This window comes from Leptosomus discolor, chromosome 4 (genome assembly GCF_034619465.1).
Source record: "Leptosomus discolor isolate bLepDis1 chromosome 4, bLepDis1.hap2, whole genome shotgun sequence".
NCBI lineage: Eukaryota > Metazoa > Chordata > Aves > Leptosomiformes > Leptosomidae > Leptosomus > Leptosomus discolor.
In genome coordinates, this window is record NC_141394.1 from 53,254,908 (window position 1) to 53,282,836 (window position 27,929).

The 27,929-nt window shown below is 43.0% G+C and overlaps 1 protein-coding gene across 3 annotated transcripts in view; it reads left to right on the plus strand.

The window, feature by feature from the left end:
* LNX1 (ligand of numb-protein X 1) overlaps positions 1-27,929 on the plus strand; it is a 68,825-nt gene that overhangs the window by 31,034 nt on the left and 9,862 nt on the right. For 2 of the 3 annotated variants that reach the window (XM_086464099.1, XM_086464100.1), the window contains exons 2-7: positions 1,902-2,143; positions 3,741-3,896; positions 13,475-13,677; positions 16,216-16,587; positions 21,608-21,745; positions 27,528-27,705. In XM_086464099.1, coding sequence (XP_086320225.1) covers positions 1,902-2,143; positions 3,741-3,896; positions 13,475-13,677; positions 16,216-16,587; positions 21,608-21,745; positions 27,528-27,705 — 1,289 coding nt within the window. Of the gene's footprint in view, positions 1-1,901; positions 2,144-3,740; positions 3,897-10,054; positions 10,211-13,474; positions 13,678-16,215; positions 16,588-21,607; positions 21,746-27,527; positions 27,706-27,929 lie in introns of all 3 variants that reach the window. The other variant, XM_086464098.1, reaches the window with a different exon arrangement.

Below are 27,929 nucleotides of genomic sequence, written 5' to 3' on the forward strand. Positions count from 1 at the left end.
AGCATACACAAAGCCCTTACGCAATTTTATCAATACGATACAGTTTGGGTTGGGCTTTTTTTCCCCTCTTTAAGATGAAAGTTGTCAGAAGTGATATGAGGTAAATGATGGTAAATTGTAATTTAGTGCTAAAAAAGTTTTTAATTCAATTGTCTCTCATAAAAAGCCAACACCATAAGAGAAATTAAACTGCTGCTCCAAAGCTGATATAGAGAGCTCTGTGAGTCATTCTCATTTCATCTTTCTGTCCCAGGAACTGCTTCCATAAATCATTTCTCTTCCAAGGCCTCTGTTCAGTGTATTTCTTCTTTTTCTGACACTTAACCCAGTAGCATTGTGTACTGTATGTATTATGCATTGCCTTTTGTGCATGCCATATATTACGAAGAGCTTTCTATCCCTAAGGGTTTCTGCAGCTATTTCTGTGAGTTCGTCCTACAGGGCAGTTTTATGAAAGTCATCAGTTAGCCTTTGCTATGAGGAAAAAGATAATAGTAACTGAAAGTAGGCCAAGCTCATTAGATTATGATTAAAATGCAGATTTTTTTAATTTTTTTTTTTTTTTTAATGCAGTAAATGAGGTTCACTGGCCAGAAGTGGTGCTGGAGAAAAGTCACAGGTGCTGTATCCTTGGGCCACTCTGTCTTTTCAGTTATTTTATAGCTTTAATTAAATACTGACTCACAAAGAGCACAGTGATCTTTAATTTCATTCAAGTGACTTTCTTAAACAAGTCTTAAGAAAGAAATGCCATGTGTGGTCCTGCATTTGCTGTCTAGGATGAACCTAGAGCAGAGAGTTGGAACCAGAAGTAAGTTGTTTCAAAGCAGGCTTGTAATTTCCTCTTACAATGCTGTATCTTCAGCACTTCTGGGAATATGCACATCTGCACCAGAAACAGGATTTTGTCACTACAGAGGTTGAGTCAGTCTTTGGATTTTCCTCTGGAATTTTTTTAGAACAAGTCTTGAACTCCCCAAACTGGTGAAGTCCCAGGCTGGCCCAAGGACCTTGATCTGAGGTCTGAGGACCTGCACTCACTCCTTCAGTGGGAGCCCTGCATTCCCTCATTGGCTCTGACAGGGCTCTGGAGCCAATGGGACCCACCACCACCTCTTGCACCTCTTCCTTCATCAAGGTCACAACCCCTCTGGTTTAGTGTCTCAACTGAGCTGGAATAGCAGAGCTAGAAACTTTATCTCTGTGACTGAATTTGAAAACAATTCATCAGGTCCAGTTCAAGTAGTAAATGGTCTGTACAGGTTCCCCGTGGGGACTTGATTCCTGCACAGCCAGGGTGTTCAACTACTGCCTGCAGCCCTCTTTTCATTGATTGCATTGGCCTCTACCTGAAGGGCAGACCCTGCCTCCTGCATGAAAGACCACAGTGCTGCGCTCCTGGTGTGACCACCTTCATGACCGGGAAGGTTTTTCAGGGCTCAGGGCTGGGTAAGGCACCTTTTATTTCACCAGCACGCCCTGGAGAAGCTATCAGGCCTCCCCCTGCTCTCATTCATTGACCAGAGGCAAGGGGGAAATTACAGACTTTAGCCTGTGGCTTAATTATCCACCTGGTATTCCTGTCCTCTTGCATCTGCAGTAACTATTTATATGTGAGACTACATGCAAGGCTGTGACTGTCTATTTTTTCTTGACCAACAATAGTCTTTCCATGTAAGATGGTAACTCAGCTACTTTGAAGGACAGTTTTCCTTTTTGATTCTGTGTAACATGACAGGACTGGCATTTTTCCCTCTTGTTAAGTATTCGTATTTCATCAGCCACCATGATCATCACAGTTTATATTCCAAGTGATTCCTTGGCACCAGATCATTTTCATAAGTACACAATGTTTAAATGCATCTTGTTATCAAGTCTCCCTCTCCCTCCCTTATCCATAGATGTAAAGGAGCATCCCACTATGGCCTTACTAAGGAACGGAAGAGGCGTTCCCAAGACTGCTCTCCAGACCATGGCTCCAGCTTAGCAGTAGCTGCCCTGGGCCCAGAGCTCTCGGCAGCTGCAGCCATCGCCTTAATGACAGATGAGCCGGGGCTGGTGAACCCGGCCTTCAGCCCCACCTCAGAGGACAGCCAGTCAGGCAGCAGCCCCAGAGAACTACATCGCAGCAACCAAAACCGAAGTAAGAACTAAGAGTGGCGGTTTCAGGGCCTGATGCCCTCTTTCAGTGTTCATTTTCTGTGAAATATATGTTGTTGAAGGCTTTAAAAAAAAAGGAGGGGGGGGGGAGAGCGAAAGCTTTGATTTTACATGGCTTATCAAATTATACATTCAGTGACCCAATAGATTTGAGGTAAAACCAAAATTTGCTTGTCCAGGGGCAGCATCAAGCTGAAGATGGACTAGCTACACACAGGCAAACTGCAGGTCTTAAGAAAGATTATCTAGCCAAGTCAGCTCAGCTGGAAGAGCAAATGGCATTTGTGATGCGCCAGCGACATGATGTAGCTGTGTAATGGCTTCACCAAAACATGGTAGCTCAAGTAACCCCAATAGACCATGCCATGGGCACCTACCCGAAAGCCTGTTGGGATCCATATTTGGCAGTTGCCAAGTATTTGCATGAAAACAACCCTTAAGAAGTGCCTTGGAACCTTAGGGGATGTTTTCCAGCCTCCCAGGGAGGTGCAGCTCAAAGGAGTTGGCCCTGCTGGAATAACCAGAGTCAGGGACAAATTGCATCAGAAAACCTTGCCTTGATCCTTCACCCTGTGACATTGCAGCTGGCTCTGATGAGTGTCATATTTGAAAAACGTGGCCTGGACAAAGGCAGATTTGTAGGTGTTAACGGTGAGTTCAAAACTTGTATTTGAGGACCCTCAAGCCAAAATGAATAGCCCACCTTGTGTTGCACCAGCTGCATATTGGGAGAATGGATGAAGGGCTGAAGAAAGACTAAAAAATCAGCACTGCTATCCCCTTGTGTGCATGGGGCTAGACAGGCAAGGAAAGGGAGGCAGCAAGAAGAGAACACCAGAATGAAATTAAATCCCGCCAGTTTTATAGAGTTTAGAGGCTGCAATCTGTTTTGAGGGAATGTTTTATTATTAGATTACAATGTTTGGCTAGCATGCAGAGCTTGAAGAGACAGAACAGCAACAGCCACGAAGATATCTTCAGCAGGATGGAAGAGTGACATGTTTTGAAAGTATTATGACTTTACCCAGGTTAGAAGACGTGACTCAGTTGGTCCCTCCCACTTGATAAATTTTTGATGTGAAATTGTTGGCTATCGTTGGAGGCTTTGGAAGCATTGCAGAGTTTTGAGGCAGTAGTGTGGGTTTTTTTTTCAAGAAGAGTTTTGAACAGCAACTTCCAGCTTTTTTGCTTTTTTTTTTTTTTTTTAATCACTTATATAGCTTGGGAAGGGCAGTGCTTCTTCCTTTTATATGCATTTTTGGCAGGATTGCTACTGATTCTGCCTTGACTGAGGACTATTCTCTCCCAGGCTACCACCCTCACAGGAGACTTCTGTGTGTGGCTGGCAAAACAGTCAGGGAAGGTTGCAATTCCCAGGTATAGGACAGAGGTAGGATAATTTTACCCAGATTCAGGTGGGTATAATCTTGAATTATCAGCTGAAATCAGGTGCAAAGGTGAAGTGGAGGCAGCCTTGCTGTTGATGTTATGACCGGTCATATGCCGACAGCTGCAGAAATGATGTGGTTCTAGCCCAGAACTGCTGTACTGTATTGATTTGTTTTTTCCTGCTGTTGCAGCTCGACACTTTGAACGCTCCACTATAAGAAGCAGATCTTTTAAAAAAATAAACAAAGCGTTCAGTGTTCTTCGAAGGACAAAAAGTGGAAGCGCTGTTTCCAACCAGGCTGACAGAGAAAGGGAGACTGTTGGAAACTCTGCCGCTGGAGAGGAAGGTAATACTTTGTTCTCCTTGTGTTATCACTTAAAATGGGGCAGGGGACCACATGGGAGCTGGATTTCCATGACTGACATGCCTTTTATGTGGTGGGCTGTGCGTAATTTTTAAAAAAAAAAAAAAAAAAGAACAAAAAAATCCCAGAAAAATCAATCTTTCCTTATTTTCTTCTTTAAAAAGTTGTTATTGACGGGCAGGCAAGAATATTGCTGGGGTGTGTGAGACCTCATGTAGGGCTGTTCTGGTAACAGCCTGTGTGCTACAGCCATCCCAGTATCTAGTACGAGGGATGTGGGATCTGGGCATCTGGGATTTATTACTGGAGCTGTCATTGATTTGCTCTATCATTTTGTTCAAGTGGCTATATCAGCATGTGACTGTCCCCCTAAATGGATCACAGTGATCAAACATAGGAAATTCGTGAGTTTTGGCTAATGCTTATGAAGCACTGGAAATTGCCAGTGGGGGGATGGTATGAAGTGCTGTAATTATTCCAGCACTTCTGTGGGATCCTTGGTGACAGATTTGTGTTACCTCAGCCAGGCAGGTGATGAGGTAAGAATGCTCCACTCTTAAACAGGGGGGAGAGGCAAATTCATCTGACATATGTCAAGGATGAGGGGTCTGGCAGGCAGTACCACTTAACATTTGGCATTCTCAAAACAATAAGCAAAGGTTACTAATTGCTTTGGACTGTAATTACAAAGCCGACATTAGCATTCATGCAGCAAGAGGAAGTGATGATAGAGTGGGAATAATTGCCCTAATCAAGGTCTTCACTAAGCTTACTATTCCTTTGCTTGATGCCTCAGCACCTCACATCTCTTTGCAGATCAAGTGTCCAGGGTAAGGACTTTAAGGTGACAAGATATCAAACTTCCCTTTGCTCTGTATTTCAAGCTGTCATTGAAACCCACACAAAATAAGGACAAAAGGTTGCCAAATACTGTGTTTAGGCATCAGCATTCTTGAAGTGGTGAATCGGAGAACAATGTTCAGTATTTCTTCTGCTTTATTTGTTTAGGCTGTCGGGAGAGTTTTACTATGTTACTGTGTTACTCTCCTATCCACTACTTGCTGATGCAGCCAAAAAAAAACCCTGATAACTGAAAATTTTGAACCTTTTCCACAAAAATAATATGATTCTGCTTGTTGGTCTGGAAACATCATCAATAACTTCACTGTCCCAAATATTTTTATTATTTTTCCCCAAGTAAAATTTTGCAAATAAGTTGTCTACAGCTCTCTTTGAGCAGACAGGTATGTTTCTCATTCCCTAGCAACTGTTCAGTTGTTGTAAGTGAAAGCTTTCCCTTCCTCAGCTGGAATTAAATTCTGCATGTATCAAGTTCATACTTTTGAAAAGACACCTGTTCAGGTTGGGGCACAGACATTTTTATGACCGCTTTCTACCTAGGCTTATAGTTGACGTTACCAACTGTTCCACTGAAAGCTTGGTTTCATGTCCAGAGTGTGGACATGATGGATGCCAACAGCTCCTATCCAGGAACCCAGTGCAGTCCAGATGTTAACAGAAGGAGGTGTGAAGATGACACTTGGCCTTTACATTTCTAGCAGAATGAAAAGCACTGATGTCTCGTTTTTAAGGGACATGCAATGGGACCCTGAAGTGGCAGTCACTCCAGGGCCCCACTGACAGTGTCGAGACTATCATTCTCTCCCTGACTCTGCTTGTGGTTTCATTCCTCTGCACCAAGCACGCCTGTAAACTTCCGTATGTGTTCTACTGCACTGGAAAAACCAGGTAGGCATGTAATTACTTAATGAGCAGTTATTCTTACATATGAGATCACAGAAGCTGGGTACCTAAACTACTGTATTAATTACACATGCAAAGAATGCATTTTGATTACACAGTTCTGGAATTTGTTCTTTAAAAAAATGCAAGCAAGTAACTTGCAGCAATACAAATGCAACTTTAACAAAGATCTCCACTCAGTCCTTCGCAACAGGAGCTTTGTGTGATGACATCTCAAAGGCTCTCTTTGTTTCTTCTTGTTGGAGGAGGAAATTAATTTATTTCTTTCTGTAGCAGTTATCATCATCCTGCCAGCTGGAGGCTTGTTTTCTTCTGTATATTTTCTTCTTTTATTTATTTTTTTAAATTCTCAGCTGTTCTGAGCAGTCTGCGGTTGGACTCCTGGTTAGAGTTGCTGGTAAATCTTTAAGGATAACTGCAGTATACTCTGCCCTGTGCTCGCTAAATGCCCAGCCCAAACCCATTAGAAAAAGGCAGCCCCATGTGTCTGCCTCCCCATTGCCACTTCACCCTCCTGGGAATGGAGATGCTCCTGTGGGTGGTGGTTCTTGGCCTTGGAGGTCCCCAAACCTGGCAGGAAAGCTGCTGCTGCCTTGCCCCAAGATTCACAGGTTCATGTCTGGCACCACCTGAGAGCACACCTCAGCCATGCCTCATTGCTCTAGGAGATTGGATGGCACCTCACCACCTCTCTGGTGGCTCCCTTCCTCAGCAGGCTTAGTCAGTGCATGAGCAGAATAAAGCTGAGACTGTGCCAGCCTCTCAGGGGGCACAGAGTTAAATAACTGCTTCTTGCTGACAACCTCTTGTTGATAAAGGAGCTGTCAGATCATCTGGCAAACCTCAATGTATTACTGTCTATCTGTCCCCACTTTTCAGAATTCCCTCATCTTAGTTCAGATATCTCTGTTTAATCTGTGTTTTGCCTCTATTTTGGTCAAAGCAGCTCTGAGAATGAAAACTATAGTGCATACCTACCTACGCATTGGCCCTCAACATCAGCAGCACTGATGTCAAATTAACTATTTGCCCACTGCAGGGTATGTAGGTGCCTTTAACCTGAACCTGATATGTCTACTTGGCCAATGCTCCATTGTAGTATGACTGTGAGGATGCAAGACAAAATAATCATTCCTGATGTGGGAGAAAAAGTATTCAAATAACCATGATTCTCCTTAACTTAAAGCTGAATGCAGTACTGGTTTTGGAAAACTCCTTTGCTACCCAGGGACACCGAAAAATATGGTGTATAATGGCAAATGCGTTTCTGTTATAATTGCAGCAGAGAAATAGTTACAGTCTAAAGTTATTTTATACCTGGAGCTTGTAGCAGTCCTTCACTGTGAAGATTACTTCATGATTTCTATTTCTTTGTTCCTCTGTTTAAACATTTTGATGACATTTTCATCAAAGAACTATTCATTGCCCAAACCAAAGAAACTGTTAGAAGTGAGTGAAAAGTGCAAACACCGATGAGAAAAATGTTTGGGGGAAGGAGATATTAAGAATTTCTCCTTTTTAATAATTTTAATAATTTGGTCATTTGTAAGTAACCCATGCAAAGAAGTATTTGTCTGTAGTGCAGCACCCAAGCTTGTGCTGTCTACCTGAGGGTAATCTCATTATTGGCACTTACAGTTACAAATAGCTTTCCAGGTCTGAAGCAAAAATTAGGAAAGTTTAAAAGAGAGGGTTTCATTCTGAGATGTGAGGGAAGGTGACAGGGACATCCTTCTGGCACTAATGCATTTAAGATGTGATATCTTCTGACTGGATCTACTGGTGTAAATGACCTTGACAATCTACTTAAATGATAAAATATCTCCAAGCAAAGACTGCTCCAGCTTTGCTATGTTTATTTGTATCACTGTGCTCTTAGTTTGGCATCACACTCTGTAAATTCACTTCCAAGAAAGACTATAGATATGTATACTCTTTACTCAAACTGAGCTACAAATACAAGTTGTAAAACAGCTAACGCTTTAGGAGGAAAGAATTTGGGAATGCGATTGCAAAAACCTCTATACAGTTTTACCGTTAAAGGGAGCTGTGCTGCTGGTTTTCAAAAACTTTCATCACTTCCATTTTGCAGTCAAGCCATTGTAAAATAAATTGAATTTATGATTGCTTGAGGATGTCAAATGTTGTTCAACGTCAACCTTATTCTTCTTAGTCTCGTGGTGGGTGCAGTTCCACCATCTGTTATTTCTCTGCAGCAGTCAAGACCAAGGCAGCCCTGGCAGGAGGTTCTAGGATAACTCTGTGTGGTGACAACTCTGTGCAAGTCGGTAGATTTCACCGGTCCTCGGTGCCACGCTGCTCCTCCCCACCTCGCCACGCCATGCTCATCCTCCCTGCTGCACTGGTCCTCCCTGCTGCACCACACTGGTCTTTCCCACCATACTGCAAGCTCCACAAAGCCCTTGAACACCAGCAGCGGCTCTGTGCAGCACCGTGGGAGCCTCAAGAACCTGGCAGCAAGTGGTCTCTCATGGGAGGCAGAGAGGGGTCTGCCCGTGAGCTCATTCCTGCTGTGCCTGCAGTGTGCGTTGCATGAGGGGGAGGAGGAGGGAGCGTGCAGGCAGGGGGGCAAGCAACTGGGGGGGCAGCAGGGGGAAAGGAGGAGAGGGAGAAGCTCTGGGTGCATCTCTGGGTGCAGGGAGGATGCCGGCCTCCTGAGCACTGCCTGGCTTCGTTTGCCTTGGCTTGTTTTTTTTTCTCTTTTCTTTGAGGGGGATGTTGTTTTGTGGAGCTTGCTGCATGGCAGGGAGGACCAGCAAGGCAGCAAGCAGTGGGGAGGACTGGCATGACACCAAGGACCAGCACAGCATGGTGGGGAGGACTGGCGTGGCGCTGACAACTGGTGGAATCTGCCGACCTGTGCAGAGTTGCCCCTGTGCAGAGTTGGACACACAGAGTTGTCCCCACAGAGTTGTCCCATTCCCCTGGCAGGAGTACAAAACAGACTCTCTTGTTGTATGGGTGTGTCTCACTCCTACGGTTCAGTCTGAGCCATCTGAGCCCTGTTGTATTTCATATATATATATATATATATATATATATATATATATAAATAGATATATATTTTAAATACTTCAATGTTTGTGAAAGGTACATGAAGAAAAAGAAGGTAAGTGAAACACAGATGCCTCTAGGTATCAACCACATCATGGCATTAAGGCTCTTGATGTGCAGAAAAGAAAGTGGCTTATCCAGATGCAAGACAAGACAGCGCAGCCCAGGTTCAGTCTCAGGAATGCTGCACCCCGCAGGAATCCCACGCTGTTCCTGTTTTCCCCAGATTTGATTCAGTTGCAGTTCTGATTTCCCAAAACAGCTGTTGGAACTGGTTCAAAGCACTCTGCTCGAGGACAAGGAGCCAGGCAACTTCCAGAAGAAAAAGACTGGCTCTCTAGCAATTCCTCCACTGCAGACAAATAAACTTTGCCTGCTGTAGATGAGATAGCCACAACTTTTTTGAGACATGTTCAACTCTACAATGGCTTCATTTAAGTTCTTTTGGGACGTCCTTGGTGAGAGGCATGTCCAGAAGCAAGAAGAGACATTAGAGCTGGCATTGCCTTCTACCTACCCCCTTCATTGGACCAGCATCCCTGAAGAATTAATGGAAGGCACTAAATCAAAATGATGGCAAACCGCTGGGAGAATGAAATGCTAAATGAAAATCAATTGGGAAGGAAGAGTTGCAGAATGAAGTCCCACACTAGTGCAAGTGCATGTGACATTCACAGACACAAGACTTTTCCAAGAATAGGTCACACAAGCTTCATTTAAGTTCTGGTGACCAGGTACTGGTAAGCATAAGTGTGAGTTCCCCCCAGATAGACTTATTAGCGGGGGTGGGCTGGCACCTCACATCAGTGAGACTTTCTGATCTAAATAAGGACTTGCAACCTGAGACACCAGTTCTGTTACAGTGACCTTTAATTAATACGGACTCAAGAGTCACAGCAAACATTACATGGTGCTTTGTCACACGAGATACTGGGAACGAAGGCAGAAGTTGTCCTGATGGCAGCACTGTCAGAAGGAGCATGGTGCACACAGAAGTCAGCTGAAATCTGAGTGCTGAAGGAAGTTTATAAATGTTATAAATTGTGGGGATAAAATACTAAGCATACTTAACATTTTGTATTACAGTCTCATGATCACTATACTAATGAGTCCTTAGTGTCCTACATCACACCAGACAAGTGGAGTTTGCTGTGTAAAGCTGGTCTCTCCTATGTTATTTGTTACTGCAATGGGATGTGTGAAAATATCAAAAATTGCACACTAATATAAGGAGAATATTGCTTGAGGAAAAAGCACACACCATCTTTCTGAATGCAGATGACATTTTATTATATTGACAGATTCAGAATGCTCCATACAACCCCCGGTGACAAAACCACAACACTCTGTGGGAAAACCTGCAAGAATCACCAAAAACAAGACAGAAAGTTTACTTCTTTCTAGATTCAGCAGCTCTTCGATATTTAAGGACTGGAAATATAAAATGGTAAAGAAAGGTATGCAATACTCCTGGGTTTTCCTGCTCTGGAAAACCTGGTGAAAGGGAACAGAGAATTCTAATTAAGAGCATAAGGGCTGGAAAACGGGGTCTGTGCAAACTGATGCTCCAGCCTCACAACAGGCTGTGTATATGTGAATGGTACAAGCCCTCAACCCAGTTGGCGTGCTGGGCTGCTGAGGCCCCATTCACTGTACACAACTGGGTGCTGGAGCAAGGTCCACCTTTTCTGGGTATGGTATACACATTAGAAAAATTCATGTTGAAGGTATTGCTTTCCAGGCATGGCATCATCTTGAAATAGGCGTGGTAGATTTTGATCAACCTGCACACCATGTATGCAGACTGTTTGGTGAAAAGGTGATTGTGAATTTTCTTACTCAAAAAAAATATGTATTTGTGTATTTTATACATTTACTTTGTCAAATTTACTGTTATTTTATCAAAACAGGCATTGGTCTTTCACTTATGACAGTCTAGGTTGGTGGTAATACAAACATCTATGTATATGTTCAGGATGAAAACAAGAGTCAAGTCTTCAATAGAGAGAGCAGAAATTAAGAGATCATGGAGCTATTTTTGTTGCTTGGCCCATCTGAGAGAAAATGGTGGAATTTATTGATTATATTCAATAAAGAATACAGATCAAATGAAGACAGGAGGTGAGGCAGTACATCCTGTTAACTATGAAAAGAGAAACCTTAGTGACTTGCAGACTGGCAAGAAAAATGTCTTGGGAAGATTTGTTTTGTTGTAGACTGCACACTTCAGATAGAAATTAGGTATAAAAATTCTTCCAAAAGAATCTGCATAAAGTCATATTGAAAGTCATCCAAGTGCCACTGCAAGACTTAATAAACCAGTTAAGGGATTGTTCAAGATGCAAAGAAACTTTTATGTTTATACCTTATATAAAGATATATGTAAGTCTTATATAAGTGTAGAGACTTGTTCCCTGCCACTATGCTCTGATTTTGCTCTGGGTTGATTACAGACTGAAATAATGTGAGAGCATCTGTAGCTTGTTCAGTCCACAGTTCTCCATGGTCAAGAAATGTAACTAAGTAAATACTTTAGAAAAATTTTTTGGGTGAAGTATAGGAGAATGAGTGTTTGAGTCAAAAAGTGCAGTTTGTTAGGACATGAGGTGAATCACCACCCAATGGGAAATGGAAGCTGTTCTGCTGTAGGACAACTTTCATAGTCTGCAAAATATACAGAGATATTTATTTGTCCTATATCTGTGCAGAGAAGATCTGGGGATCCAGATTATCATTTGCATTTTTACATATAAATACCCATATATCCACACAGAGAGTGTAAAGTGTGCATGCTTATTCTGATGCAGGGATCAGGCATTTGGTGATTTTTGGGGAGTACTTGTATTGTCTGACTTTAAGCACCCCACTGAGATGCAAAAGTTCATTGCCTCTTTCTTCTGACCTAGCAGTGGAGAAAGTCTAGCACCTCCAGGGGTGATTTAGCAGTGAAGTGGGTATCGCTCCCTTTGGGTGCCCATGCACTATAAAGGAAACCAGAGCAAGTAGATCACCAAATTATGCACTTGGCTTAAAGGCCTGGATTTAGCCGAAGTGAATCCACCCTTCAGGCTAGAGAGAAGCGAACAAGTTACAATCTGGGCAAATAATGTTCAGAAAAGAGAAGAGTATGGGGAATACAAAGCACCTTTCATTCCCGAGACATTAAATTTGTGTGCAAAACTAAAGTAAATTTGTGTAAAAAACTAAAGTATTAGCGCAGAAACTACTACTATGAGAGTATAAACTAAATCAACACTTGGATATTAGGTTGATGAAGGCTGCATAGTTGTCTGGATAGACTTTTATTGCCTGTCAACTCTGTGTAAAACCACAAAGTCGAAGTCTGTGCTACCGGTAGGTGCTTTTTACAGACATGGAGGAAGACAGCTTCCCACCTCGAAGAGCATGTGATCAAAGAAGTGGTAAGGGATGCAACATGGTGTTTCTTAATATTTTTCTCCTGTTCTTTCTTTCCCCTTGCTCTCTCCCAAAAGGTTTTTGTGCTTTGATGGTTTGTTGCCTGCTAATTCTGTAGTAGAAAATATTTATTCAATCTCAGATACTGCTCTGTTAATTTTCATTTAACACTTTACCGCTATTCAGTAACAGACACTGTTCTTTCATTTCTAAAATAGGTTATTGAAAAAATATTAGCACTTAAATTTTTGGCTTACAGGTTTTTCATATGAGCGCTGGATTGGATCCACTCACAAAAAATTCAAAAACTTTCTCTCACCTATGGGGGATTGAAAATAATTGAAGGCTGATGCACCTGTGCTAGAAAACTCACTGGTGCTTTCACTTCAACTTTGTTTGCAATTGAATGTGGGTTAAAATTTTGAATGGATCTAGAAGAAAATGAGGTATTAGTGACATGCTGTGAAAACAAACATACCAGCTGAAAAGTAGGGTTGGGAGGAGAATACTTTTATCCAGTGCATTATAAATACAGAAAGGAACCCTGCCCACCATTAGTTGCTCTTCCCCACAACCAGATTGGTAAGGCCAGCAGAGATTTTTTCCCTTCAGGCACCTTAAGCATACTGTGGTTTTAATACAGACATGTTGCTGTAAAAGTCGGTCATTACTACTTCCTAGAGTTCAAGCAGTGAAGAAAGGAGAGGGGTCTTGTAGGGAAGTTACTCTGTGCTTTGAGTTGCCTGAGAAATCTTGCTTTCGGTTAACTGAAGGTAAAAAAACCGCTTCCTTGGATGTCACAAGCCAAGCGCCCAGTCCTCAGCTATGGCACCAAAAACAGAGGCAAACAGGGCAGCCCGGGATGCTACCAGTGAGACAGGGTGTGCAGCCCACCACAGCCGGGATGGATGTCTGTCCAAGTGTCCATGCCCGTCTGCTCTAGGGCCAGCAAGACACCGTGGCCTGGTTCAGAGGTGTCTCTGGTGACTAAAAGTGTATTTCGTTACCTTAAAATATTAGCATGTGTAATGGTTTTTAAGTACATTTAATCTGTCTAGATTACATCAAAGGTTTAGGGTTGTGTTTTGTGGGGAAAAAAGGAAGTTTGAATGTATTAATTAAAAAAAGATCTCTTCAAGCCCAGTCAGCAAGCACATGTATCCTTTCCTCTGCACTTCATATAAATCACATCCATGCATAAAACCTAGTTCGGATAATTGGCAGGTACTTGAAGTTGTGCAGTGCATGTTGTAACAAGGCAAAGCTGTGATGTCAAATAAATACCTTACAATGTGCATTTCCAGGTTTTCCCAGGTTGTATCACCTGATTCCAGATGGGGAAATTACCTGCATTAAAATCAACCGTACCAATCCCCATGAAAACCTGGCCATTAGGATTGTGGGAGGCAGTGAAACTCCTTTGGTTCACATTATTATACAGCATATTTATCGAGATGGGGTAATTGCCAGAGATGGAAGATTGCTGCCTGGAGACATGATACTAAAGGTACAGTACTGCAGAGGTACAAGATAAAAGTATCCTAACAAAGAATAAGATGGTGTAAGTTGATTATGAGGTGAGACTTGCGATGTTTCTTGTTTGTGTGGGTAAAATAATGCACGCAGAAAGACGTTCAGTTGCTCTGCATGCTGTGATGATTTCATACATTTCAACAGTTTTTGAGGCTCATGGGTTTGTTTATTTTTCCTATTCACTACCAGGCCTCTCTGATTTCTACCCAAACATGGTAGATCCGAAATACAATGGAGTGCAATAGACTGTTGGTATTTCTGACACACAGCAGTGCAAAAATTTTTGTCTGAAAGCAGAAGCTGGGCTGTTTGCCCGGTTTGTTTCTACTGAACTGTGGGCTTAAATCTCAGTTAGTGAGATTTTCATTGCCTTACATCCCACTTACACCAGGATAGGTGATAGGGTCCTGATCAGGGTTAAGTTATTTCAGCATCTAGCTCCCTTGTATGATGTATTCAGCACCATAGAGCATGAGATGCTGCCCACTCTATTTTGGGAGCACTGCTCCACCAGCAGCCACAGGTGAAATCTCTAAGAACAAACTTGAGCAGCATTCAATTAGCTGTTGGCTGCTACTTCTGCTCCTGTTTCTGCAGAAATGTGTAACAGATGAACAAGAATTAGGTCAGATGGTTAAAGATCATGTATCTGGTGAGCAGTGGATTTGGCAATAGCTTTTGAATGGGAACTGCACTCTCAGCTGCCCCAGTGACTTGGAGGTCTGCAAGGATGTTAAATTATATTAATGTTTCAGTCTTGAGAAGGAAAGAGTGATGACAGAAAATACTAGTTCCTTTCCTTGCTTTGATGCTTTGATGGTATGTGATTGGAGTTCACAGGTATATTCAGATTGCAAGCAAAAGATACAGGTACAGCTCATCCAGGTATACCCAAAGCAGTTTAAATCAGCTGGCTCAAAAATTGGTGACAGAGCAGCCAGAGATGGAAAAGAGCTCAGCATAGGTTTTCCAAATTACAGGTAAACATTTGAGCAGACTGCTTTGTTCTCTGTGAGCCATGCTGCCATAGACAGACTGGTGCTGGTACCCACAGTAATCAGTCTGGCATTAGCTGGGATAAGGCTACAGGAGCTGGAAGAGGGGTGCACTGCAAGGTCTGGCATGCACAACTCAGAGTCATCTTCCAGGTGGGACTCTGGATGCCCATCTTACTGCCTGCTGTGGCATGCCTGGCTGGTAGGGTTAGTGGGTAGTTCTCCCAGCCCTACTGACTTCTACTACATATTTCATGTGAGTAATTATTAAGGATACTGTCCTTTGAAGTTCAGAGCACCACCTGTAAGCCACCATGCTTTCCTAGCTTTTGCTGACCCCAGTGGTAGCTGAGGACACTTGAGGCATGCCAGCATTGACATGCCTTCTGCTTCGTGTCTGACAGACTGCAGCCAAAGGAATTTCTCAGGATCATGATGTGGGCTCTCTCTGGCCATGGCTGACTGCCTGGGGATTTACCAAGGATTCCCAGCAACTTCAGCTCCATGCTGGTGCAGCTCACGCAGTTTGTGGTACCCAAGCTGGCAACTTAAAGTTAGTTGAGCTGTGTCTGTAGGGGTGCAGTCACCCCATCAGAACGCAGTGGGGACAGCACCGTCACGCCCACACAGGCAGTCTGCAAAAACAAATGCCAGACGATCACTTTTGTTGGTGCTGGGGAATATTTCTGTTGCAGTTTCGAGATGTTTCTTAATATTTAAATGGTTCAACCTGTGCAATGTGAAACTACATGGAAATAACTTGTCTGATTCAGGTTTTCCAGCCAGCAACGAATTACAACCTTGCAACTGGTTTTCATTTAGCAGTCATAACGTGTAATGCCTAGTCACTCTTACACACACAGACATAACAGGATTGACTGGAAGCCCTTTTTTTTCTCCTTCTTTTCCCCTGCTAAACTAAAGAAGTGGCAGTTATGCAGATGCTCACCATCTGAGTTAATCTTACCTGGAAAACTTTGAGAAACATAAAAAGCCCAGTTCTCTGGCGTGGTGCATCAGCATAATTGGTAGTAAATATCCAGGGCATTTAAACTTCTACTTGAGGTGCCTTCCTTTGTTTTAATTAGAGATTCATTAGTGGAAACGCATTTTTTACTGTACCAAGAATAGCTGGGAGTTAATGAAGAGGAAAGTGGTGGGAGTGAAAGGAAAGACTGGCAAGATGATTTGAAATCAGAAGTTAGTGTCATAAAACCAAGATATTTGAAAGGATATTGGAGCTTGGGAAAGAGCAATAATAAAGCTGAAAAATAACATGTATGTCTGGAGACTATCAGGGAGAAAGGGGGAAAAAAAGGCAGAAAGAATCTGTACAGTGTGTCCTTTCCTTGGGGGGAAGACTGTTCTGCACCACAAACTTGGCCTCCTGCGTGACACAGTTTGAAATAGCACATGTCACTTCATATGAAGACATCTGTGTAAATAGATCCGCCCTCTCCAGTGCCAATTCAGATTAGGCAGTCTTTCTGCTGCTGATTTATGCTCCTGTCTTCCAGGTAAATGGCATGGACATCAAAAATGTGCCTCACAACTACGCATTGTCAATCCTAAAGCAACCCTGCCACATGCTCCGACTGACGGTGCTCCGAGAGCAGAGGTACCGATGTCGAAACAGCGGACTTTCCTTTGATGCTCACTGCAATAGGGATGACAGTTTTCATGTTGTGCTAAACAAAAGCAGCCCGGAGGAGCAGCTGGGAATAAAGCTGGTCCGCAAGGCTGATGAACCAGGGGTATTTATCTTCAACTTACTGGAGGGCGGCGTGGCTGCCCGTGATGGACATCTTCAGGAGAATGACCGGGTGTTGGCCATCAATGGGCATGACCATCGGTACGGCAGTCCGGAGAGCGCAGCCCAGCTGATACAGGTTTGTCACACCACTTTGATCCTGGTTTCTGAACTTTGCAAAAACCAAACAGTGTATTTTCACCATCCATCGGGAGCAGAGGCCAAACTTAACACATGTCTGTTTAGGGGAGAGAAGGAGACATGTCAGGCTCAGATGGGAGTTCACACATCTAAAAGCTCCTTGCTTTCACTGTGAGTACAAGGGTGAATATGGGCATGGACTCTTGCAGTGATGCCTGCTGCCATCAGGCTTTGTGATGTACAGATCAATGTAAACATCCATATGCTGTGTGCATCACCAAAGAGTGATGCCATCTGCCAAAATGCAGGCCAGCCTGCACCCTGGAAGCACTGGGTCCAGCTGGGTCCTGACTCCTCCAGCTCAGAAGGAGCCACAGTGCTCCCTCGTGCAGCCCTGGAGCAAACCAGAGCAGATTAAGGCAATGGACAGCATGTTTCAGTGTAAACATCGTCCTCCCAGACTTGGTAATTTCACATGGGTGTGTTTTATGACTGAAGGTACTCCATACCTTGTAGAGATTTCTCACCTGAATCCATCATACGGAAATCCAAGTGTTTTGGAAAAAATGGGTCTGTAACTGTGGTTTTTATAAATCCCTATTTAGACTCATGTGGAGAATTAAAGGGGTGCTTCTGCAATCCGCTGAACATTCTTACCTGTGCCTTTCTCCACTACATAATCAGTCAGCTTCTGCCTAACCTCCCCTCCAGAACCATTTTCATTTGTTTTCTTTCTTTATAGCCTACAATTTTTAGAAAACTTCAACATAAAAAGCAAAGCCAAGAATCTTTCATTGGTTTTATCTCATATTTATAGTAATTATTATACTTCTGCAATTTTACATTTCATTTGGAGGCATGCAGAGTGTTCAGATATTGAAGAATTTCATGTGTCTCAATAACAAGGTGTCAAACCAGGCTGATTGCTTCCCCTTTCTGACAGGTATAATCAGGGTAAGATGAGTTGGACTGAAAGAAGCATTTGAAACCATGCATTTTGTGGAAAAGATTCCTCCTTTAGCATAGGTTCACTGTTGGCCTTAGCCAACTTTTATTGAGAAGTTTATAGCATAGGTAAAGAAAATGGCATCCCCTTGCATAGTGCCAGTTGTTGAAATTCTGGCCCAATATCTTTCTGTACTACTTTATGTAGCTCACTAACTGGGAGCAGAATGCAGGGGGGGGGGGGGGGGGGGGGGCTGGGGGGGAGGTTTAAATTCTCGGAGGGGAACAAGTCTGGAATGAAAACCTTTCTAAAAAATTGGTATTCTTGGAACAGTTCTTTACGGCTACAAAACAAGGCAACAGTGCTTCATAAGCAAAAAACACATGCAGCCTAGAGATGAAATGGAAAAAATGACTAATGAGACCATTCACACACAAGCATTTAAAAACACAACTAAAGCTCTTATTGGGTTCCAAAGAGTGGATGTTATTTATAATAATGCTTGAAATGCACACCAATGACTGGAAATTTAAACAACATGCCCATCAAAGGGGAGACTCAGGTTTCCAAACAGCCAGGATTACACTGCACTGATGTGAGCTCTGTGAATCACATTTGTCTAATGCAGAATTCCCGGAACCTGTGTCTTTTTTGTCATGTTTTTTCATCAATTATCATTTGCCTTTCCTGTTTCCATGTTATGCCAGAGAAAAACCATTATATTGAAGCCACAAGTGTTTTGCATTTGCTTCTTACACGAAGGGATGTTTTACTGTGTCCTCTGATTTCTCAACAGTATCCTGCCTGTTGAGACCTCAGCGTGTCACTCGCAGTACATTGAGGTCTTCGAATTAATGGTGGTGGAAGATTCAAAGACGCCCTCGGTTTCTTTAAAAACAGAACTAACATTCAGTAAAAGGTGGTGGTGGCTGATTAAGACAAGCACAGCTGGGAGAACGTCAGATTTCTGTGCAATCTTATTAGTTTTGACTTCTAAATAATGAATAGTTGAGATGGATCTGATTCTTCAGGCCTTTAGCAGTTATACATTAGCATATGTGAAGCAGTTGTTAATCAGTAGATTAGGTGTCTAGCTGTTTATAAGCTCAGTCACAAGAACTGAAATGACGAAAACACATGAGTGCTAATTAGGAACGTGCACACATCGTAACACTTGGGAGTTTGATGCTTCCCATCTGTCGCGTCATCTTTAGTCATGGCCTTGTGTCAGATGTGGCACTTTTAATCTAAATAACGTGACATTCCACATCTGTTTTCCATGGCAGTGACAAGAAAAGGAACAAGGTAACAGATCAGTGGGTGCTCATGTGAGCACATCAAGCCAAGCTGCACGGGTTGGGGCAGACTTTACTGCCCTCAGATGTTCGCCCTCCTCTCTCCCTCTTTCCCCCACCACAGTTCAGAGCAGCTGCAACAGGCGCACAACACCCTCTCCATCACAACAACTGCCACCAGCAGAAAGCAGGTCATGATGTGTTCCATCATTTCTGAGAAAGAAGGGGCGGCTTCTGCCGAGAGCAGCACTGCTGCCTTTTCTTAAGATGCAATTACCTAATAGATGCTCAGAAGTTGCCACCATGCCTCTGCATTCCTGCCTTATTTGCTTTGGCTGCAACATAAATTCTAACTCTAGTAGATTGTTTTGGCTATTATTTGCATTCAGTCCCAAAGTTAACCTAATTTTTTTAATTCTTGCTTCAGCATAAAAAATCAAGAAAAAATTGTGGGAAAAACAAGTTTAAGAGGGATGGATGGAGGGAACAGTATGAAGCAGTAATTAATACTCTGATCAGCAGAAATGTTAATGGGTTTTTATATGGAAGTACATAAAGACAAAAGCTGGTCTTGTTGTTTGGATAACTTTTTAAAACATGCTGGACTTCTGAGAAATTACTCAACTTAACTGACCTGGAGACAAATGTGGCATTGTAGTAGAGACTCTTGTTGAACTTTTGCTAGTCGTTCTATGGGAATTAATCACATTTACAACCTTCCTCTAAATAACCAACTTTGAGACTAACCATGTGGCAGCAGATGAGTTTTAAACAGAAGTTGCGTAAGTTGAAGTTGTTTGTTTTAGAGAAAACTGGATTTTCATGGGGCTGTATGGCCTTAGGAGGTTTAGTCTTGTATTGTTCAGTTCCATCTCAATCATATTACAAACTAGGGACCAGGGCGGTTTCCTTTCTCACAAGATACAACATTCTGCTTTTGGGTACCTGTTGAGTCCAGAGTCCAGGAATTAACATTCTATAAATACAGACCTGGTAAAAATACCTAGAAAGTTATTTTGAAATACATGTGTATGTATCAAACGATATTTTATGAAGCTGTGGAGATTTGAGTTGCTGGTGAAAAAAATAGCATCTCCCAAGACATTGGCAAAGTAATACAGAAGCGCACATTTTTTACTAAGATATCGCCTTCCTTGGCAACAGCACAAACTGAACATGCAGATTTCAGGCTTGAAGTCGGAGGTTTAGGAGAGTAGGTTGCTTTTTTTTTTAACAACAGTGACATTTTTCAAAATAACTTTTTAACTCTCAGCTACTACTATTGAATCCAGCTCCAGAAAACACAAACCAAACTATAAAACAAAAAGCCCAGGGGCGTCTTCTGGCTTCTGTTAATTGTCTGCAGGAGATTTGATTTCAATAGCACAACTGGATCTGGGTTTGGTTTCCAGCTGCTTGTTCAACACCAGCTTTCCTTGGAGCTTCTCCCCAGCGAGCTGTGCACGTCAGTGTGCCAGCAAGCGAGTCTGGAGGTCTGATGCCCCTGGAGCTGTGGTACCAACAAGCATTGCTACTGCAGCCCCAGGGGGAGCAGACCTCCAGGCATGCTTGTGGGGTGGTCCATGTTAGATACCGAGCAGTTCCTCACTAATAGCCTGTGAGTGAGCAGGCAGGAGTCACTGTGGAGACCGGCCCTTAAGAGACTCTCCTGCCCGCCACAACATCAGGGTCTTCAGCCTGGAGAGAATGAGATTAGAGGATCATATTTTTTTATCTTCTGAGTATGCTTTGAGGCTATTTCTACACTTCTCTTGAGGATGTTGGTTTGCCCTTGTGTCAGACATCTACGATTTATCCAGCTAAACCCCACTCTCTCTCAGCTCTCTATCTTTGCATCATTGTTGTCTTGAACAGTTTCATATGAGCCTCACTGAGGGAAGAATGAAGCCATTTGCTTCTAGGGAAACAGTGGTGCTTCAATAAGACAGAAAAAAAACCACCTGTACACAGAATTAATAACACTAATATCAGGCACACAGAGAACACCTTAAAAATAATGAGCAAATGTAACTCACTAGAAGCTTTGTGGCACCTCTCGGGATCATAAGTATTATGACTGTGTTGTGCAAAAAGGCCCAGAAGCATTTTGAGCTTATTTTGGGTTAACTGTTTATGCTGTTCCTGTTCCCAGAGTGAGAGTTTGGACTTGTTTCCCACTTTAGACTCCAGTACTCTGGTTTTTTGCTTGTTTGTGCCCTCCTCCCTCTTTCTCTGTGCTCTAGGATTTTACTTCTCAAAATTGTTGCACAACACCATTCTTTAAGCTGCCTTACATTTGTTGTTCTCATTGCATGCAGGTGGACTCAGTTACGTCATTTATTCTTTGTTTTAACCAGCCAAGGCTTGAGCAGATCCCTCATTACAGGGTTAATTGCATTTTTTCCCAGAGTTCCCAGCAGCAGGTCTGGTTGTCTCTCTTTCTCCTGTGGCAGGCGCGTTGCTGACCTGCAGTGGCATACACAGGTGTGCACAAGAGCTGATCAGCACTTACCATGGTGGATCACTGCTTCCAGCCAAAATTTGGGCATATAGGAAGGGTTTTTCAGTTAACACCACATTTTCAAGAGAAGTATTAAGTAGCTGGCAGTAAATCTTTATGGACTTTATTGACCTGAACTTTATGTCCTTGCAGCCATGTTAGTGGGAAATCCAAACCATGCTTAAATTGGACCCATGTTTTATGAATCCTCTGGAGCTGAAGTGCAGGGGTTTATTTCACCAGGGCAGCAGGATTCATGCTGTACCTTTTCCCACAGGCCAGCGAGAAGCAGGTTCACTTCATTGTGTCACGGCAGACCAGGCAGCAGACCCCAGACATCTTGCAGGAGACAGGCTGGAGTTACAGCAACGGCAGCCCGCAGCCCTGTCCTGCCGAGAGAAACAACCCTGGCAAGGTGAGGGCACGAGCGCTCGCGTGGTTCCTCTGCTGTTTGTGGGATAGGGGACTGGGAGGGCAGCTAGCACTTTAGTGTCTCGGGGTGTTATCTTCTGTTTCTGTCACCAGAAGAAGCATGTCTTATTTTGCAATACAACCATGAAAGCTGTGCTCCTCATTATTTACACACTGCTTCTGCCCTGACTCCATCTGGGACGGGGAGGGAAGGAGAAGGTGAAAGGCAGTGGTGGGGCAGGGAGATGACGAGCTCACAGCACCCTGGCCATGGGCATGGACCTGGCCAGTGGTGTAAACCAGCACAGGGCAATGCACTCCAACAAAAATAAGAGGTTTATCTGAAGTTTCTCCATCTGCAGCAAAGTCTTCAGGCAAAAAGCTTTTGTGTGCTGACCTGAGAGATTCCCATAAGCTGCTTGAAAATCATGGTAATTATTAGTCCGTTGCTCATTTCTCAAGATACCCATGCTCTGACCTGGCTGACAGTTCAGCGGCAGACGGTGGCTGTGGTCTCCACAGCCGCTGCAAGCATACTGTCTTTCTGTGGAGCTTTGGATCCAAAACACGTTGGTTCTGCTCTGGCAGCACCTGGCACTCACATGGGATATGGGGACTACAGGAGCCGGCAATGTGCAGCACAGGCGGACCCGACCCAGAGCCACGTGGCACAGAGCAATAATCTCACCCAAATACGGCTCTGGTTACCAAACTGTCCCTCCAGCCGCTGCTCTGTACCCGGTTACATCGTGTATTTAGTGCATTTAGGTTTGCAATATGCTCTCTGCATAAGGCAGAGAGACTGTCATGGTCAAATATATAAGCTTTTAAAGCAGAAACAAACGCAGCAAGAGCTTTGAAAACACCCTTTCTGAATCTACTCAACATTATTCTTTCCACTATAGACAGAACAAGGTAGGTCCTTGCAGGAGCTGAATTTGTTTATTTGACTAAATTTAAAGTCATGCGCCTGGCTAATTTGCATTAATTGCTCTGAGTGTCACCACTTACGCAAACCCTTGTGGGCTGGTCCCCTGTCCACCCCTACCACGGGTGCATCAGGGAGGCAGACAGGCAGGGCTGGTTTAAATCCATCCCAATGGGCAACCAGATGTGTCCTTAAAGGGACCTTTGGACTGAACCCCCTGTCAGATTGGATGCACAGCTATCAGCCAGGAGACAAGCCTAGCTCTGCATTTCAAAAGGTACCCATTTTTTGCAGTTTTTCTTTTTTTTTTTTTTAAAAAAAAGCTACATTATTCAGTGTTTTTATGTGTAAAAAATATACTAGTGTCTATTTATGTATTTCTGGTTTTCCTTTCCCATGAGGTCACAATCACAGCCCATGTTAGGTGAGATTGAATCAGCAGGAGTTAAACCAGAAAGCAGAGTCAATGCTCGGTAGCTACTACCCAGTGCCCAACTATTCATGCATCTGCAAGGCATTACTTCCTAATGAAGTAATGATTTCCTTAGGGAGATATGTGTAGGACAACAATTAGCTTGTGCTGCTACTGTATGATTTCTAGCAAAGCTCTGAGCACCTGTTAGCTGTACCATGTTGATCTAATTATTTGATACCATGTGATTATTTGGGGACATAACTTGTCTTCCGTAAACCGCCCTAGATCCTCACTTTCTCTTCCTGTACCAAGAGGTGTTAGATGGGAATTCTTGGTAGATTCAACATTATTTTGGCTAGCTGTGAGATTGAAGGGCCAATGTTGACCTTGCAACAGTCTTTTAAAGACTAATGAATTATCTTTCATTGCATAGGTCACAGCTTTTAGGGGGATTTCCAGTTTGCCACATGAGATGAGTGCTACGTAAGTCCTTGAGTGGGCGTGCTGCCGTGGGCTTCTGTCCAGTGCCACCATTTGGGCACTTTCCAGGCAAGATCACAGCCAAAAAAAAAAAAAAAGAAAATTCTGAGCTGTTCCTAGATCCTTTTAGCTTTGTCTGTGTGCAGTGAATGGCTTATATCAGAGAAAATGCTCTGGCAATAGATCAGGAGATCCATACAGCCAGGGGACATGATGAGCCTCAGGGACCGGGGGCTTTTGGTGTGATAACAATCATCACTGGAGTGTTATTTGCCTTTTTATAGGGTATGAGTATGTCAGTTTGAATTTCTCATGCTTTTTCGCTGAAGGTTTAATGGAACATCATTCAGAATTCAAGATCTTTAAGCTCAATGATTTGGCAGACTTAGAATGTTATTTGTTTTTAAATAGACATTAGTGCAGGAGTAACACTGGCCTGTACAGTGTCCTAACACAGCACGCGCTCCTGTTGAAAACCAAGGCAGTGCTTGCCTGTTGGCCAGACGTTACTGCCAAGGGAGTTTCCTATGTGTGCGTGGTTTGATGACTCTGCTGCCTGCTGCCATCAGTGGGATTGCTTTATTATGTGTGATTGATAGAGAGATTGCCAACTGATGTGAATTCTGATTAATTTTAAGTTGGTTTTTTTTTTTGTCCCTTGAGCTTACTGTAGGAGGTGGTATTAGCAGGTCAGGAATGCTCTCTTTGAGGAAAGCAGCTCTTTCTGTAGAGCATGTAGGCAAACATGGGCTGAAATCTGCTCTCAAGCCTTGGCTATATTCAGCAGCAAGAATGAATTCTAGCTTCCAGCCGCCATCTTGCTCATATGACGGCTCAGGAACTGCTTTTGGCCAAGCCATTGCCCTCATGACAACCTGCATCCATCTGGAACTCACAAGGAGGCAACTCTCTTTCAGGCCAATGCCAGCGGCAATCAGCCACTCAGATAACAAGGCACTGGAGAAAGAGGAGGACGGTCTGTAGTGACCATGTCCTTCTCTGGTGGCAGTGATGCTGGGCATATGGTGTGCCAGGAGATTGGTCCCGCACAGGCTCTCACCAAGCTGTTTTCCTATGTACAGAGACAGGGGAGGCGCAGCCCAAACTGTTCTGGCTGCTGCCTGGATTCAGAAAAGAGAAGATGTCAGAAACACTTTCTTGTGGAGCTGAGGTTGTTAAGCCAGGCTGTAATGAGTAAATGGGCCAGACTGGATTTCTTTGAAGTGAGTGGGAGCTTTGCCATTAGTTAAATAGCACTTGTTTTTGATTGGAACTGTTTTCTTGCTCCTTTCTAACAAATTGTCTAGTAAATCTGTCACCCTGTTGCTTGAGGAGGCGACGTTTCCTGACTATATGAGCAGGTTAGCCTTCAGGTGAAGTACATTTTCCAGACAGACACAGCTACGTCTTTTGCCTGCAAGATACATATCATGGCTTTGATCTTGTGATAATCTATTGTAAATATTTATTTTCCAGTAAATATACAGAAAAGAAAAAAACTTAAAAAGAGGAGGAGATGAACTGTCATGTTTTTCTTCCCCTGACCCCCGAGGTCACTTCAGAATGACAGAGGAGGACAATTGTTTAGAAGAGAATGCATTGACATGCAGTCACTGATAAACATTGCCTTCTAACTGGTTTACTCATTATCAGTTGTACCTCCAAGAAAGCTCTACGTGTGTTTACTAAGGAAGGCTTTACTTTCCTTTCATCACTGCCTTTGTCTCAACAGAGTCGCCTCAATTCCTTTCTATCTGCAACTATGTAAAAAATGACATGTGGAAGAGTAGCTTCAAAGGAAAACTGGTCCTGCACAGTTGAACACACAAGTACCAGTGCTTTTTATGATTCTTCATTGAAATGTAACTGGACAATACACTACCAAGCACTGCATTGAAATCTGCTTCTCTCTGCACTGATTCCTCAAAAACAGAGCATTAGTTCTTTTATCAGCTAATGTTTTTGGTGTCTGAGACATGATGGATACTGCATAAGTAACAGGATTGCTCTGAACACTCGGAGCTGCAAGTCTGATTCTAATTTCATGTTTTGCTACAAAATTTCAGACTGCGTTTTTGTGAAAATTTGTAGTGTCCCTATCCCACGTGCTTCAGGAAGAGGCATTTTCCTGATGAAAAGTCGTTCCTTTGCAAGGGAAAAAGGACAATGTTTTTGAACAAACATGGATGAAATATTTGGTTTAGTTTGCACAAAGATAAAACTACTATGTTTAAAACATTTATACCTTAAAGACAAAGGTGAAATGTTAAAACGATCTGGACTAGAACTTTTATATTTTTTTTAAAATGGAATGTTGTAAAACCTTCAGAAATTTTTAGGTTCATTTGCAAGCCATAAGCCAAATTAGTCTGACACAGTGCCTGTGTTCTGCATGGATGACACGTGATATGTCCAAACGACTATACCAGTTGGGGTTTTGTCCCAGTGACTACGAGAAGACCTTTTCCACTGAGCTCTTTGCGTTTTGTTTCTGGATCTCTGTGGTAGCCACTGTTGTTCTGCTCAAGCATCTAGAAATCCTTGGCTAAATTGTTAAAAGGTTCTGGATTTTGTTGTCAATGTTGCATCACAGAAATCCTGAAGTGGAGTGAGTTCCACCAAAGATACCTTTAAAAAAAACACAAAACAGAGATATAGTCTGCCCTACTCCCATAAAAACTCCCTTCCCTTGTCTTCCTCCATCCATCTCCACCACTGCGGGAGCAGCCATGGACTTGCCTGCTCCACTTTCTGTGCTCGTGGCCCAGGAATAGAGGCGGAATGTCTTTGTGGGGTCTTGGATTTCTAAGAAGGGATTAATGTGGATTTAAATGAGTTCTATAGATTATTTTTGCACATTATAAAGGTGAGGTCATACTTATGAATGAGAAGGTTGGGAGTCTTTTTAATATACATTTGAAATGTATTTAGCAGCATGTTCTTATATCTACACATGAGACTGGAATGGATGGTGCTTTTTCTGCAAGACAGGCTGGGATCTTCAGGAGTTGATGCCAGGAGCACAGCTTATTAAACACTTAAGGAACTCAAAGCAATTAACATTTAAATCCAGGTTTTCTGGAGAAGCACCCTTGTATTTCCAACTCTTCTGTAAGAGCTGGATGCACTGTAAACATGACATTCAGTTCACAGGTTTTGATGCAGCTTGTGTTGTCTCTCCATCCCAAGGCCACCTGTGAGTTTGTTTCATCCTCGCTCATAGTTACTGCATGATCAGCGATGTGTATGTAACTTTTCCTGTTCAGAGGGAAGAATATGGGGATGAATGTCCTCAGACAGTAGAAATGGCTGTCCCAAAGTGTCCTTTTAAGCACTAGCACTAGGAAGAGCACCCTGAAAGCTGCTGGTTCTTGATTCTATAAATGTCCTTCTCTTTTCCTGAACAGAAACACGTATTCTTCGAGTGTATTCCCACCAGTAACTTATATAGAAACACAGAAATCTGGAAGAGCAAATGAAGTGTCTATCTTCTCATCTGAACCCAAGAGTTTTATTCCTTTAACCCAGGTGGACCACTTCTCATTAACTATACAGATGATGTTCAGACTGCAAGCAGCAAGATAAGAACTGTGACCTGATAGTCAAGATATGCGGACCATCAGTGATATTAATATCAAGAGTTTTGTTTTTGTTTTTTTTTTCCCCTTACTTACATTTCAAAGATCTACTTCTATTAGTCTCAACACTAAAACACTTCTGAATTTGGTGGGAGCAGTGCCTGACTTTAACTGTTAAAGCACAGATTATCTCTGTGGTAGCTCTGACTCCACAGATGCCTAAGCCCTGGGGAGAGTCATGCCTGCCATCTGGCCAGGCATGGCAGGCGGCTGTGAAGTGCTTTGGTATTCCCTCATCGAATATTCAGTTCAGTAGAAACTGTCTAAGCTGTCAGGGAGGTCCCCATGCCCACTGTGTTTATTGTTGCTGTTTTCTCCATCACAGAGCACCCTTCATGCTGTCACCTGTCATGAGAAGGTGGTGGCTGTCCGGAAAGATCACACAGAATCACTGGGAATGACTGTAGCAGGCGGAGCATCTAACCGGGAATGGGATTTGCCTATCTATGTGATAAGTGTCGAACCTGGAGGAGTTATCAGCAGAGACAGCAGGATAAAAACAGGTAAAAAGAGGGGATTTTGAAAGCCTGCTTTAATTCAAAGGCTTCCTTTGAAAAACAGATGTATAGTGAAAGAGCGTCACACCCTGACGTCTTCAGCCATCCCATAGTTACTGGAATGTGTCAGATTAGAAGGTCTCAAGTCAGCTACCAGAAAAGGTAGCAGTAACCATCTCTGTGAACTGGGATGTAGGCATATTCTGTTAGCAAAAAAAACCCTATAGTTT